Genomic DNA, 15183 nt, shown 5'->3' with positions numbered 1-15183 from the left:
ACCACCACAGCCCACTATAACTAAGGGAGTAGGAACGCATGGAAAAGGTCAAGAGGTTGTAGAGTATTCCGACGCTAATGATGACAGTGACACTAAGGACACGTGGGGAGCACTGGCCTTCTACTAAACTCATACCTCATCCATCACCCCACCAGTCGTACTCTTTAGCACTTCAGTGTCTTTCAAGTTTGTGTACTGTTACAGCTGTGCTGTATCGTGCGCTCTATCAGACCGGTCTGCAGTCCTTATCGGTTTAGTGCAGTCAGTTTCGGCGCTCTTACCGCAAGAGGTGTTGATGGCGTCACGCAATTCGGCGTACTTCCACTTGCTGAGGTCATACTTCTTGACACCAGCTGCGACCTTGTTGGCTTGGACTTGGACTCCCCTGAGGTGGAATAAAAAAGTGGAATGAGAAAGGACTACTAATTATTCATTCCAAGACAGTCAGTGAGTCTCCAAGTGATAGAAGTGGTAGTCGAGGAGACACTTGAAGGATTATAAATGTCTGGCACATTCTATGGTGTGGCATTAACAGCATGGACTGACATATGACCCTTCTCCACTTCTGAATAGATTATCTGAGCATCCAAGGTCACTACAGCCAGTGCCTGAGCTAGCTCATTAGCGTAGCGCTACTGGGGAATGGAGGTAGGAGCATAAATCAGGAGTTGTGACATGAATTGGCCCTCTGAACTGACAATCCTTCCCCACCCCCCAACGCCCACTCCCTGACTGGTAACTGCTCTCCCTTAAGCCATCCTCTCATCGGTTTGAAGTTCACGTCCTGCTGGTTTGAGACCAATAAGTCCATCCAGCCAGGGGATTTACACAAGGCACCTAAGGTTCTCCCAGCAGCTTTGGAGTACTGGGGAATAGTGTCTGCCCTAATCCAATTGGCCGGGGGGGTAAACTCTTGTCATCCACAGGGAGCCCTGTTTGGTACCAACCAGCGGGAAGTCACGCAGTGCCAGTGACCTTTAGCTGGCCGGGTGGGTGCCCCCGATGATGGCCATGGGTGAGGGCAATGAGCAGAGGTGCAGTAATGTAAATAGCGACCACTCCGGGGGGGGGGGGGGGGCATAGTGGGTACATACTGTGTGGCGGACTGCAGTAATGTCACAGGAGAAAGTGGGTTTGAAAGGTTGAGTAACCAAGTGATGAAACTACATGGTTCCTCCATTGTCAGGAGACATTTGGAGGATGTCTTTGATGAATCTCATGACCAAGTATAATGTTCTCTAATCTAAAATCATCTTGAACAGATCAAACATGGAGAATCAAAAAGGTTCAATTTAATGAAGATAATTTGCTGTTTTTGATGTGATTCAGGCGACTTTGATGTGATTTCATCCTCTTTGAATCTTGGCCATTTGGGTGATTTGATGGGCTGATTACCCCCCTCACTTTCAAAGGTCTTTCGGCGGTTTACCCACCTAGCCAGAAGTTCAGCTATTTCGTCAGCCAAGTCGCTCCTAGAGGAACATAACAGACCCAACACGTGTTCACAAAAGACATAACAACCCAGATCAAATGTACTGGCGCGTAAATAACCCCTACGCGCTCAGACTTCCAAGGTGACGAGTCATCGGGTCCCTGTTCTTCACCTGTCACCCATTCTCACAGGAGACATCACGGGTGTCTGCTCTCCGTTTTATCAGCCTGGTTATTAGCCCCCCTCCTCACCAGAATGTGTGTGTGTGTGTGTGTGTGTGTGTGTGTGTGTGTGTGTGTGTGACAATGAGTGTAAATATGTGAGTATGTGTGTGAATATGTGTGCGTGAGTGTGTCAATGAGTGTAAATATGTTAGTATGTGTGTGTGTGTGTGTGTGTAGGTGTGTGTGTCGTCGTGACAATGGCAGCGAGTGTGCCACAGCACTTCTGACAGCTGTGATGGGGGAAGCTGCTTAGGTGAGTGCCTGAGTGAGAGTCATTAAAACAGCCACCCGCCTGATTAACCCACCGTGGCAGGTGTTATGGCCGAGTCACCTCGGCCTGAGCAGGGGCGATAGCGCCCGACACTTGCACGCAAGTAAAAACACACACGCACACAACTCTCTTACACACACACACACACACACCCACGCATAGAGATCAGTGTCAGCAGAGACACCTGAAGCCCTCTCTGAGGGCACATTAGCAGACCTGACGAGCACCACACTAATCCTAAGCATGTGTAGGGGCACCAGACCAACGTGGGTTTGTCACTGAGGGAGGAAATACACCAAGCAGCAAAGACACCTGACTGCGTTTATACCAATTCATTTTTTAAATAGGATATCCTTTCCATGATTAAAGGATTCTGTACGCTATAATCACTTATAGGTTTAAAGATAACATGAAAACCAATGTGTTAGTTGTGGTATAATTGGCACAATAGGCAGCTGTCCACCTCAGGTAGTGAAATGTAACACTACAAAAGGTCATGATTCTGTCCCTCTGCGCTTTCCTTTATGCTGTGTCATGATGTATTCTTTTTCACTGACACTTGTTTTTTTCTCTCTCATTATGCAATGCTGCCTATTGCACCTTCAAGTAGACTACAGCAGATTAATTGTTAGTTTCTATACCACAGGCAGTATAAATAACTCTATTAGGTTAAGATACTATAAGAGTTTCAAAAGTGCTCGTTGCAAGAAAGTTGTTTCTGTTGCCTTTGTCCCAATCATAATGTTCACGGCCAACCCTGCTGCATTGCCTGAGGGCTTGCCTTCATGTCTAATATTCTGGATTTTTATTTTTCCAGCCTATGCCTGAAAGCTTAGCCCTTACAGTTTTTTAGCCTCGTATATCCTCTCGACTATCCCACAACTGGAGTTACGTAATGCCTTACAATTCCTTCAACCGCACACAAACAACAAAGTGAACTTTCGACAGTTTGGGAATGCGTCTTTGAAATGCTCTCCACCCGCTTTTGGCTGACTATTCGCTTGTTTGTGTTTTTTGACTGCGTACGTACGTGAACGCACGCCAAATCAAGTGATCCCCTGAGCCAGGCAAAATACAATGCAGGATTGATTCCTCCGGTGCATTACAGAGTATTTGGATTTAGGCATCAAATAAAGAACTGGCCCATTGTTTATGATGGCTGGGCAGTCAGGGTGTAAGCCTCTATCTAGGTTGGGGAGCGATTGGGTGAGATTAAGGAAGCATGGGAGAAGAGAGGGTCTCAGGGATAGTCACTGATGCGATCTATAGAAGGGCTGGGAAGCGAAGGCGCGCGGGGGGGGGGGGGGGGGGGGATGGGGGGAAGTTTCTTACTTCTCTCTCTCTGAGAATGAGGCACATGAGAAATCGTAGCTGGAGAACACAAAAAAAGAGAGACGTTACACAGCCACAGAGCCAAGCAGTCTTCTTTATGCAACATACATATGCGAGACTGGTAATGCAACCTAGAGTGGTAAAAACCTGCATAGTATGTAACTTTGTGTGCAAACACTGTACATATGGGGACTAATAAAGTAGAGGCATAAAGGCATATGTTGAAAATACATTGGAAGTAGATAGAGACTCGTCAGTGTAAATGTTGGAAGGTGCCAGGTCAGGCTATGAAAGGGGTTGGGTTGTACATGATACATTTTGTTCAAATGTCCAGTGGTCTGTACTTATGCAGAGTTTAATGACCACTTCTGAGCTTTGGTGCCTTGCTAAGAATGTATGCTGTATTTGTGTTCTAGTTCAATTTTGACATTACAATTTTACAGTTGCGTGACTAACTGTGAGCTGTGTGCAGTATATTTGTACGTATATCTCTGAGTGTCTCAGCATAATGTCCAATGAAAAAAATGTACAACTGCAACGAACTCTGGGGAAACCTGAATCCTGCTTGCATTTGATTACCATTAGAATAGGTGATTAAATGAGTGAATGAGTGGCTTGGTGCGATACGTTTGCTCTAGTGCCTATGCTGTGGTGGTGTGGTGGTGTGGTGTGATGTGGTGCGGTGTGGTGTGGTGTGGTGCGATGCGGTGTGGTGTGCCAGGCACCTGCGCAGGCTGGGATCCATCTGGGACTCCTCCTGGATGAGCTCAGCCTCGCTCTGGGCGATCCTCATGGCCAGCTCGCGGTCGCGCCGCTCCTGCTCCAGCATGGTCTGCTGCTGCGTGGCCTCCTCACGCTCCACTGCCAGCTCGATCTCCAGCTCAGCCTGCAACACACACACACACACACACACACACACACACACACTCAATGTCAGTCTGGTGCACAGTAAAAACCCAACACACACACACACACACACACACACACACACACACACACTCAGATGGAACTTTTTGCCGTTTGCCCAGTGATCCTTCACATACAATACAAGTGAGGGCAAATGCACACAACCACACACACAACAAACACACACATCATAGGAATCGAAATGTCAATGTTAAATGAAAAATCATCAAAAATAGGAGACATAACATACGTCTACTGTAAACCCTCACAATAGCCAGTGCTGTGACACGTTAAGACAGCCGTCCATTAATAATGTCCAATCTCTGTATGTTTGGACTTCTTTAATCAAAGGTTTTCTCCAAGCAGATTCAAGTGTACCTTCCCTCATCAGACTGTATGCCGCCTCCACCCTATACGAAACATCTATACAGACGCATAACACAATAGCACAACATATTGCATTGTCTCTCTCTCAAATGGGTCAAGAGTCCACACGTGGAGATGCGTTTTCTGTTTATAGATTGAACCTCTCTGTCCCCTTTGTCTTTGAGATTAAGGAGCATTTCACTTTCATATAGCCTGTTTGGCCAGTAGAGCAGAACGCAACCTGTGGTGCCAGGGACTTAAGTGAATTCCTACCTTGTAAAAATGAAATGGCCCATGTTATTGAGGTTATCTCATCTAATAAGCCTGTCTTGCTATGCTAGTCTAGACGTACGACCTACAAACAGACTGGGCTGGCAACAAAACAAACAGCCTGCCAAAGAATGTGAGCTATTTGAGAGCACTAAGGACTTTCATGGAACAGGGTGGCCTCTGAAATTAGCAAATATATCTGTATTTTTACATAAAGTGTTTATTTAATCAGTATATATATACACCTTATATACAGGATAAATATGTACCTTTTTCATATATATGTGATCACCCCACATCCTTACATTTGCACATATAGCTACATTATAACAAGGCCACCTATGAAATGAAATCCTTTGCGCGTGTCTTTGAGTGAGCACAGAGTAGGCGGCGAAAGCTTTAAGAGCAGAATGGATGATGGTCTGAAGGGTATGGAACGCCAGAGGGGGAGGAAAAGAGGACGCAACCCAGCGTGAGTGAGGGGCATGCCGTGGGAGAGAAGAGCCGCACGCCAGGAAGGAGGTGATCCATCAAGAGCATGCGGAGGGGGTGCCGGGAGACCAGGCGGCGCCGTGCGGTGGCCCAGCGGCATCGCCACAGGAGACAGAGGAGAGAATGACTTTCACTGAGCGGGAACAATGTGATGCTGACCCCATCGGGAGCGGAGGGGCCATAAATAAGGAGGGGCCGCCCAGAGGGAGGCGGGTCGGGCTGGCTGGGCAGAAACGCCAGCGTCAGCGCTGATGCCGCTCGGGCTACGGCGTCAGAGAGAGGCCAAAAGACCACGGCTGATCAGCTCTGGTGAGGGGAGGGTGTGGAGGCCAATGGAGGCTATGAAGTTTTGAGAGAGATCAAAAGAGCATCACAGAAAGAGTGGTGTAACCACAGGAGAACTGAGGCTGTGGAGTCAGATGAGTGGGCGAAAAGATCGAAGGCTGAAAGAGATCACTACTCAGGAGAGCGGCATGCTGGGAGAAAGTCTCAACTTGTCTTAAGAGCATCAACTGCACTCAACATTGATATCACCTCTACTTTTCACCGCTTCGACTTTTAATCTCCACAACACCTCACGACAGGTAGTGAGAGATCTCACTCTAGGCCTGCTCTCGGGAGGACGAGAGGGGCAGCGGTCACCCACCTGCAGGAGGCGTTCTTGCTCCTCTCTCTTCCTCCTCTCCTCCTCATCCTGCTTCCTCTTCTGCTCCATCTCTGACTTCCTACAGAGGAGGAGAAGCACAAAGACAGGTAGAGGAGTTCACAACACGGCGGCGCTCAGTGATTGCACTCAGGCGACCTGCCACCGAGGCAGATGCTTTAAAACAATGCAGAGTCATCAGAGCACAACAAACACAAAGGAGACGCCTGCGGGAGTGATCTATTGTTGCTTAGTAAACAAAAGGTGCAGGCATTCAGTCAATCAGGCCTGGCCCCGTAAGGGAAGCAAACTTTTCAAATCAAAGTATTTACAAAGTGTTTATTTATTTATGTATTCAAATTATCTATTTGTTTCAAAGGTTCTTGGGAAGTGGGTTTCGGTGCGAAAGCGAGGAGACAGTACTCACAGGCGGCGGTCTTCTTCCTCCCGCTGGCGGAGCTGCTCCTCTTCCTCGCGGCGCTTGCGATCGCGCTCCATCTCCTCTTGGATGCGTTTGAGGTGCTCTTGCTCCTCCTCCTCCTGCTTCCGCTTCTGCATGGAGGAGAGCAGCTGCTCCGAGCGCTTGACCAGGCCCTCGTACTCCTCCTCGATCTGCTTGCGGCTCATCACCGTGCTCTGGGGGGGGGGGGGGGGGGGGGGGGGGGAGGAACAGGACAGAGAAAACGGGAGATTAAACAACAAACAACAAACAACTCTGGCATTCACAACAAGGACTAAAACACTCTTCAGAAATTCCGAGACTTCAATACTGCAAATGCCCTGCGCCGGTCTTCAAAACCAAAGGAGTCAAACAAAGTTAATGCTGCCCCTTGTAAACAACTGCCTGGGGCATACTGTTTTTATTCTTAACTAGAAACTCTTTGCTCCTTAACATGAAAGCTCCAAAGCTCAGGCCAGGCTAGGAGCGACTCATCAAAAGATAACAGCAGTCTCCCCCCTAGAACCTAGAGCAGGAAGGCAGAATGGCAATAACTGTCCTGGCATGACTAAAGAGAAACAAGCCTTCCCTTCCCATACAAAATAAATCTCCGGACACCCACTGGCATGATCCATGTCAGCTGTATGGCGTAAAGCAGTAGACCAGGGAATAATCCATCATAAATTACAGCTTTATAATGCTAATCAAAGAGCAGATGCCATCAGAGACAGTTATGACGGATGAGTTGTGGGTGGGCAGACATGTCAAAACTTCACCAAGCTCATTTAGCAGGCAACAGCTAACTCCAGTGGAAGGCTCCCCTCCAAAAGTGCCAGCCATGCCGAGCGAGACTCAGGAAGCTTCTAGATTCCCTCTTCTAACTGGCTGCCCATAACATACAGCCTACAATGTGGCCTCCCTATAAAAGAAGTAGCTATAGCCCTTAAGCGGTGGATAGCCTTAATTGGTTCGGAGACTGTTACACAACAATGCGTCAATGACTTTCCTCCGTGGGGGTGATAGCCGGGACAATCTAAAAGCACCGCCACGGACCGCCTCAAAGGGGTTTAATCTGAGCCCCGAGGCAGTGTGAGGTCCTCACCTTAATCTTGGCCATGAGCGAGTCGATGGCCGTGCCCAGCTCCTGCACCTGCTTGGCCATCTCCTGCTTGCCTTCCTTCACGCCGCTCACCACCTCCGTGAACTTTTCCAGCGTCTTCTTCAGGTTCTTCACCTTCACCAGGCCGTCAACGCTGTGGCACAAGCATTCAACCGTGTTCAGCAGAGATACGCTAACAGGCTACGCTAACACAACGGTACAGTTCTAATCGGAGGGATTTTATGCCACCAGTTGCAAATGGAAATATAATCACTGAGAAAAGCTTTCGATATTCCGGAGGATATACAGAGATTTAGGCATGTGATGTGAGTGGATGCAAACACCCACCGTGGCTTGTGTCTCTTCTTGCACAACCACATGCGCACCGACTTCTGAATCTTAATACAGGCTTGGGCTCTGTACGTCATCTTGTTCCTTACTATGAGACATAGGGGCAGGGGGGAGACAATTGAGAAGAAGATGCATTTTGATTATGCCGGTATACTGAAGATGGTAATGATTAAGTGAGAAGGGGCCCTCTCTGTCTCTAGTCCTTGGGGCCTCACTGGGTTATTGATCGGGTTGACGTACGTTTGATGACGGACAGCGCGCACCACTGCACCTTCTTCCAGCGGCTCACCACCAGCCACTTGTTGACGCGCTTCACCAGCTCCAGCAGGTGCTCCGGGTCCGACTTCATGATCTGATCGAACTCTGCAAACTATCACACACACACACACACACACACACACACACACCCACACGCACACACACACACACACACACGCAAACGCACACACACACACACATACCGACACACGCACACACAAGGACTAATTTACGCACACAGCAATAAGGAAAAGTTCCCAAGGATCTCTTGCCCTTGGGAGTTGGGAAATGGTATGCAGATGTATGGACTGCGTAATGGAGCTATGTAAAGGACTGCGTGCCAAGCAATTACAATACCTTCCCCGGACGGAAGAAGACCCTGGTGAGGCCGAACTTGTAATCATTATCATTCAGGCCCAGAGCCTTGAACAAAGCCTGTGGAGGGGTGGGACAAGCAGGCAGATGAGTCTCAGGCCTATACAAAAATACTCTGTCATATTATGAGGACCTGTCAGTTTGGGGGGGGGGGCATTGGTGGCACCTTGCAGAAAAGCCGTGGGTCCAGCCTGGTGAGCTTGTCAGGCATGTACTGCTTGTACATGTTGTAGAGCTCGTGGAAAGGTGCTCTGGAAGGGAAGCCACCCTGCATCAGGTCCAGCACTGACACCATGCCTGAGGGAGGGGGCGGGGGGAGGGGGGCATAACAGGCCGTTAAAGGCAAGCCAAAACAAACCCAGCCAGGTGCTTATCCAGGTGCCCACAAGAATGCCAGGCACCAAAACAAGGAGCTCAAATAGAACCAAACCGTGGACATACGTAGAAGTGAGGTTTTTTTTAGGGTCGTATCTCCCTCGTGCAGAACCTACCGGAACACTGCAACTGTGAGAGGATCTGGGCGCCCTCGAACTGGTGGCTCACCATCTTCAGGTTGGGCTTGACACAGCGGATGAAGCTGGAGCCCTGGGGGGTGGGAGGGGGAGGGGGGGTAGACAGACAGAGAGAGAGCGCACACAGGGCAGGGAGCACAGTGGCAGTGGTTCAAACAGAGGTCTCTCTATTGGCACCAGATGAAAGGGAAAAGCAGCAGACGCTGGATAGTTTAAAAATGCTTAACTCACCGTGCTGCGAAGCTTCTCTAATAGTAGGTTCAGCTGAGTCTGCAGTGGGGGGAGAGGAAAGCGTGTTATCATTAGTTTATGGGTCATTTAAAGGTAGCCCCCTTGGGATAGAACACTGTAAACACAGGTTAGGGAGGTGAATAAATGTGTACAAACACAAGCCAAAGAAAGCTGCATGGGTTAATACATGTATTATGTGTCTCCGTCAGGTAGACGAGGGTGACATGCTTTTCATGCAAACAGATGGTCTCCTAGAAACATAACATGTTATGGGATGGCAAACGAACACACATCGACTGACATCCAGAGAAGTCAGTCTATTAGGAACAGGAAATAATGACACACATTGTTTGTGCTTATTATACCAGAAAAGGTTCGCCATAAAAATCATACCATAACCAATATAGAGCATTTAATGGAAAGACTTGCATACACTTTACAACGCTTAAAAGAGTGCAGGAATAAATGAGTGATTGAGTGAATGAGAACATTAACTGATTAATTGATTCATTTGTGGGAAAAGGAGTGTGAAAACAGTGTCAATGCCAAAGCCAAGTCTGTTAGTGCAGCAGCAGCCGCACATAAACACACAAAGGAACACTCACACACAAAGCAGCAGCAAAGGAGCCAGGCCAAGTGCATCGTGGGAGACGGAGAGACCAGGACAGTGATGTTTGACAAAAGGCAGGCAGGGAAAGTGTGGGGATGGGGAACAGCCACATGTACATGCACATGGATGGGGCCTGATTACCTGATTCCACTGTTGCTTCACTCTATACTTCCTCTCCAACCCCAACCCCCCTCCCCCAAATCCCCCCTCATCTCTCCCTCGCCTACCTCCTGCCTCCTGCCTCCTGCCTCCTGCCTCTTTCTCCCTCTCTCTCCTCTCTACACACCTGAACTTGCCCAACTCACATCAGACATTGACTCTGAGGGAAAGGTGCAGAAGTCTAAGAGAGGAGGAGCAAGAGGAGGAGGAGGAGGAGGAGGAGGAGGAGAGTAAAAGGGAGGAGAGCACAGGGAGAAGGAACATTAGGTCACCAAGGTCAGAAGTCACGAGTATCACAGAGAAGAAAGAAATGTCCTGGAGAAATATAAAATCACAAATGCATTCTGGCAGCACAAATATGGATTTAAGGCTCTGCGGATGATTCCCGAGCTTTAACATTCTTATTACTCAGCAAAACGCAGATTTCCTGCACAGTATAATACAATTTGAAAAAGTAGACAAAAAGAGAGCAAGAGAGAGAGAGCAAGGCAGAGAGAGAAGGAGGAAGAGGAGGGAGGGAGACAGAGACCGAGGCATGTCTCACCTTGAATTTGGTAGCCACACTGATGAAGCTGAGCTTGCCGGCCTTCTGCTTGGAATCCCTGGAGTTGCTGAAGTTCTCAAAGAGATCCTTCACAAACTTGTCCTTTGACTCACACACCAGGCTCTCCAAGGACATGTGGAGGGCGTCATTATTCTTCTCCACGAACTGGGCCTGTTCACACACAGACACAGACACACATATATATATAAACAGGTCACGGAAAAGCACACACATCAAACACAAACACACACACACACACACACACACACACACACACACACACACACACACACACGCGCGCACACACACGCACACGCACACAGTCCAACTACTCAATACGCTTCCCAAACAGCACCAGGGGAGCAAACCCACTAGCTTGACCAGAGCTCCCAATGACACACATTAAAACATGAAATATTAGGAGCTCCATGATAACAATGAGACACGGAAACACAGTCACCCAATCCACACTCCACACGAGTCACACGGTGTGCTAAATGACCTGATAAAGGAATGGGTTCTGGGAAAGCAAATCTAGCTCATCGGAGACACGAGGCGCTGCATTCGTACCGTTTCATAGCACACAGCCCCAGCAAAGTGCCTGATGATGAAGCCCTCATCATCTCTCAGGTTCCTGTGCACCGTCAGCTTTGATTTCCTGGGAACCTGCAGATCAAAGACATAAGAAATGACCATTAAATATAGCATACAGATCACATCGCTACATTTAAACAGCCACGTGCGTTCTAAAGAGTTAGCTTCTATTCTCTCAGTTCTATTTTTCACACACCCCCCAATTTCCCTTCCCACTTAAAGTTCTACTTGAAGTTGATCCCTCTTCAAAGAGGTTTAGCGCTGAGGGCTGATGAGCTGGAGAGAGAGTGAAGGGCTCACCGTGAGGCGGAAGTGATCCTTGTGCTTGCTGTGAATGGCCTCGGCGAAGTGCTGGTCGCTGGGTTGCGGCAAACGGTTCTCCTCATCCAAGATGTCCAGGATTCCGACCAGCTTGGCCTCCACCAGGTCTGGGTGGCACACAGACAACACAGACAATGTAGGAGTTCAACGGTAGGGGGGTGGGGCGCAAAGATAACAGGAACTGAGGTTACCCAGAACCATGAAGAGGAACCAAAAGAGAAGAACTCAATTGACAGGCTGTACAGCTCTTTAAAGGCCTGGGTCTGTGACAGTATTTAGCAAGCGATACAAATGCTTTCGGTTAGAAGGAGAATAATTCATGAGGGTGTCTGCTGTTTGCAGATGACACCAAGTCCTCCCAGACACAGCCAGGGCGCCGTGCATTTGCATTAGCAGAAGACACCTGGGCCGGAACCTTCCAGACTGACGGCAGACTGTGAGTGCGAGGGAGGTGCTCTATTTGCGCCCATTAGTCAGCGATTTTCCAAGTGAAGAGGCACAGGTGCATCTCTGTCGATGAGGGTGTTTAAGGGGTCACGCGCGAAAGGTTTGCAGGTGTGGAGTGTGGATTGTGGATTGTGGATTTTGTGTGTGTGTGTGTGTGTGTGTGTGTGTGTGTGTGTGTGTGTGTGTGTGTGTGTGTGTGTGTGTGTGTGTGTGTGTGTGTGTGTGTGTGTGTGTGTGTGTGTGTGTGTGTATGCATGTGTGTTTGTGAGAAAGACTGAGACTGGGAGAAAGGGAAGAAAAATGGGGCAAATATGTGTATGCATGTCGGATGGTGTGTACATGAGCATTTCTGGGACCATTTTGAATCCTGATCTGCAGAACTGCAGTGTCCCCAGCTGATACTCACCTATGCAGTCCTGGTTGTCCACATAGTGAACCTCATTCACCCCCAGGCCTTCCCTCTGGTACAGCTCTTGCTCCTGCAAGCCAAGCACAGGGACGTCAGAATTACCTCGGCATCTGAAGCTTACCCCTTGGGCTCCTGCACCTCAAATTCATCTTTAATCCGCCAGCAGAGACTGGCATGGTGTGTGTGTGTGTGTGTGTGTGACGTCAGGTGATTATTGAACTGCAGGCCGTGTTAAGGGGGGGAACATCCGAGTGAAACACAGTGGCGGGAACAGACAGATGTCCTGTTGCGAGCCGACGCGGATCATGTCAGCTGTGAAATTCTCCCTTCGTGAGTCATTAACGAGGAGGAGATGACTGATGCATTCTCCCTCTCTTCCTCTCTCTCTCTCTCTCTCTCTCTCTCTCTCTCATTTACTGGTTCTCTGTTTCTTTCTCTCACCTCTTTCAGGATGCGCTCGTTGAAGAACTGCTGCAGCTTCTCATTGCAGTAGTTGATGCAGAACTGCTCAAAGCTGTTGTGCTCGAAATATTCTGGAGGGCAAAAGAGGGAACGGGAGAAAGAGAGTGAGAGAGAGTGAGAGCGAGAGAGCGAGAGAGCGAGAGATTAAGATTTCATTATTCATAAAGCACCAGGCCTCTTCTAAAATAGCTCCTAAAATCTTTTCCATGCCTGCAATGTATCTCCAAGTAAGTGCCCCATCAGTTATGCCAGTCTAGTGGCCATAGAATGGCAGAGCTGCCTTCTCATATCTTATAGAGCTGCCTTCTCCATTTTCTGCAGCTCAGGTAACCACATATCCAGCTAGAAACTTAAAATGTGTAAAACCCAAATCAGCACGAAATTGGATTCTTACTTGCCCAACAAGCCATGCTAAGGAATAAAAACTCTTAAATAGACATGTGTCTATAAATATGGAATTAGAAGCAGGCAGAAGATACTGAAGGAAAAGGAGTGTGCAAATGGGGAATAATCCATTGGACGTTAGCAAGCATAAAACAAATCAAATTGAATCATCTTGCCAGTGTCACAGATGCAATACTAACCAAAGCCGGCGATGTCCAGGACCCCAATGAAGTTGGAGGAAGTCTCGAAAGGAAAGCACTGGTTGACCCTCTTGACCACATGATCGAAGAGGCGGCTGTACACAGCCTTGGCCAGAGCGTCCCTGGCGTTGTTGGCCTGCTCCACCTTTAGCGGCACCCTGGAGGGGGGGACGGGGACAAAAATGGGCCACAGAGTCAGAATCTGGGCCGGGGCTGGTCCTGATGGTGTTTACTCAATACAGGCAACTTTGATCGTTTTCAGCTTCTGTGCCTCACTTCTGTTGTGCTTTTCAGAGCGCTCCACTTTCCCAGGTTAAAAGAGAGAGTAAACAATACAAACACCTGTGAAGTCTCTGGGAGCGGCAGAGCATGAATTATTGATTTGCTTTGCTGACACCACCAGTTTGCCGGCCGCCATACCTGCCGTTGCACTTCCGTTTGACTTGCTACCTTCCCACAATTCCACTTCCATGAACTGTCTGATTTCAATTATTTAGAGTGCTTTCAGATTTTTAACACTTGATGAGAATGCCAGGTCATAGCAGCTTAACCTGGGGACAGAACTAGAGAGAGGACAATGTAGAGATCCCACAGTGGTACTTCAGGGCTCACAGGGTATGTGAGAATATGTGCCCAAGTGCATGTCTGTGAATGTAATCTGTGTGTGTCGTACATAGGTATTATGTGTATTCAGCCTTGTAGCATGCTTCATCAGTCTAATTAATGGCTTTTGTTTCAGCAGCATAATGACAGACGGTCCCAGGACTCCCCGTGTGGTGCCCAGGAAACAGCTCTCTGCTGCCACGGCCTCTGCTCACAGCCAACCAGACCAGACCAGACCAGACCAGACCAGACCAGACCAGACCAGACCCCTCTCCAGGTGCAGGCCGGCATCCCTCTTTTTCATCTCGTCCCTAACGATGGCCAGTTTCCTTCCTGAGCTGCACATTCACTATTCATCAGGCTAAAATACTCCCCTGTCCCACATCTGCGCCCGCTGAAATATTCATCCATCCCGCCTTGCCCCTGTCACTCGCCAAAGGAGGGATGGATGGTTTGTGAGGGGGCAAGAGGCCTCCTAAGTGTTGTAAGATCTTCTGAGGGGGAGACTGGGAGGGGGAAAGGCCATGCCTAAGTGCGGCGAGGTCAGGACGAGAAGAAGGACGTGAAGCAGGAGGCCGTCCCCAGAAGAGCGTGAACCCAGAGAGGGCGGCGAGCACGTACTGTTCCCGCCAACGCTAATGCGGCTCACAAGTAAAGTCACGAATGACCGGAGAGGAGAGGAGAAGAGAGAGGGAAGGAGGGGGAGAGAGGGAGAGAGAAGGAGGAAGAGAGAGAGAGGGAGGGAGGGAGGGAGGGAGGAACTGAGAGAGAGAGAGAGCGAGAGAGACTATACTTTATCTTTATATCCAGAATTAAATCAGTCTTAGTTACACTTTGGCTTTCTCCCATTGCGCAAACAATAAAAGCAAGGTGGCTTAAATATAACAGTGGACTTTAAGAGCCAACCAGACTATTACAGTCCCTCAGCCAATTTGGCAATGCCAGCTCTCATTAAACATCAGGCCACATATCTGTCAACTCGAGCGGGGCCACGATTAGCTATTTTTAGCTCAATGGTGGCAGCACGTCCTTAGTGGGAGAGGAAAAAAAGAACTAATCACGGCCGCACCTAATGAGGGTGTTAACATCAATAAGACACACGCCATTACATTCGGTGGTGTAACTGCATTTGAGAACTTTAGATGAATGGCACAGGGAGATATCCACTCCTGAGCAAAGTCATCAGAATCAAGGTTCTCCATACTATGTATTTTTACTGCCATGGGGTTCTCTTTACCGCACTTCACCA

At 48.7% G+C, this 15183-nt stretch overlaps 1 protein-coding gene across 6 annotated transcripts in view; it reads right to left on the bottom strand.

Annotated features, from left to right (window-relative positions):
* The window catches only part of myo6b (myosin VIb), a 36026-nt gene that overhangs the window by 4780 nt on the left and 16063 nt on the right, over positions 1-15183 (bottom strand). For 2 of the 6 annotated variants that reach the window (XM_031580995.2, XM_031580996.2), the window contains 19 exons: positions 13332-13489; positions 12727-12818; positions 12283-12355; positions 11409-11536; positions 11085-11180; positions 10515-10685; positions 9202-9240; positions 8950-9043; positions 8625-8755; positions 8441-8518; positions 8066-8195; positions 7823-7913; positions 7478-7628; positions 6364-6572; positions 5940-6018; positions 3985-4145; positions 3260-3298; positions 1434-1472; positions 282-385 (listed from right to left, as the gene is read on the bottom strand). In XM_031580995.2, the coding sequence (XP_031436855.1) occupies positions 282-385; positions 1434-1472; positions 3260-3298; positions 3985-4145; positions 5940-6018; positions 6364-6572; positions 7478-7628; positions 7823-7913; positions 8066-8195; positions 8441-8518; positions 8625-8755; positions 8950-9043; positions 9202-9240; positions 10515-10685; positions 11085-11180; positions 11409-11536; positions 12283-12355; positions 12727-12818; positions 13332-13489 (2063 nt within the window). The remainder of the gene's footprint in view (positions 1-281; positions 386-1433; positions 1473-3259; positions 3299-3984; positions 4146-5939; positions 6019-6363; positions 6573-7477; positions 7629-7822; positions 7914-8065; positions 8196-8440; positions 8519-8624; positions 8756-8949; positions 9044-9201; positions 9241-10514; positions 10686-11084; positions 11181-11408; positions 11537-12282; positions 12356-12726; positions 12819-13331; positions 13490-15183) is intronic. The other 4 variants (XM_031580999.2, XM_031581000.2, XM_031580998.2 and 1 more) reach the window with 3 other exon arrangements.

Source organism: Clupea harengus, chromosome 14, assembly GCF_900700415.2.
Source record: "Clupea harengus chromosome 14, Ch_v2.0.2, whole genome shotgun sequence".
Classification (NCBI taxonomy): Eukaryota; Metazoa; Chordata; class Actinopteri; order Clupeiformes; family Clupeidae; genus Clupea; species Clupea harengus.
Note: the sequence above shows the minus strand (reverse complement) of the source record. Positions and strands in the feature narration are given on the sequence as shown.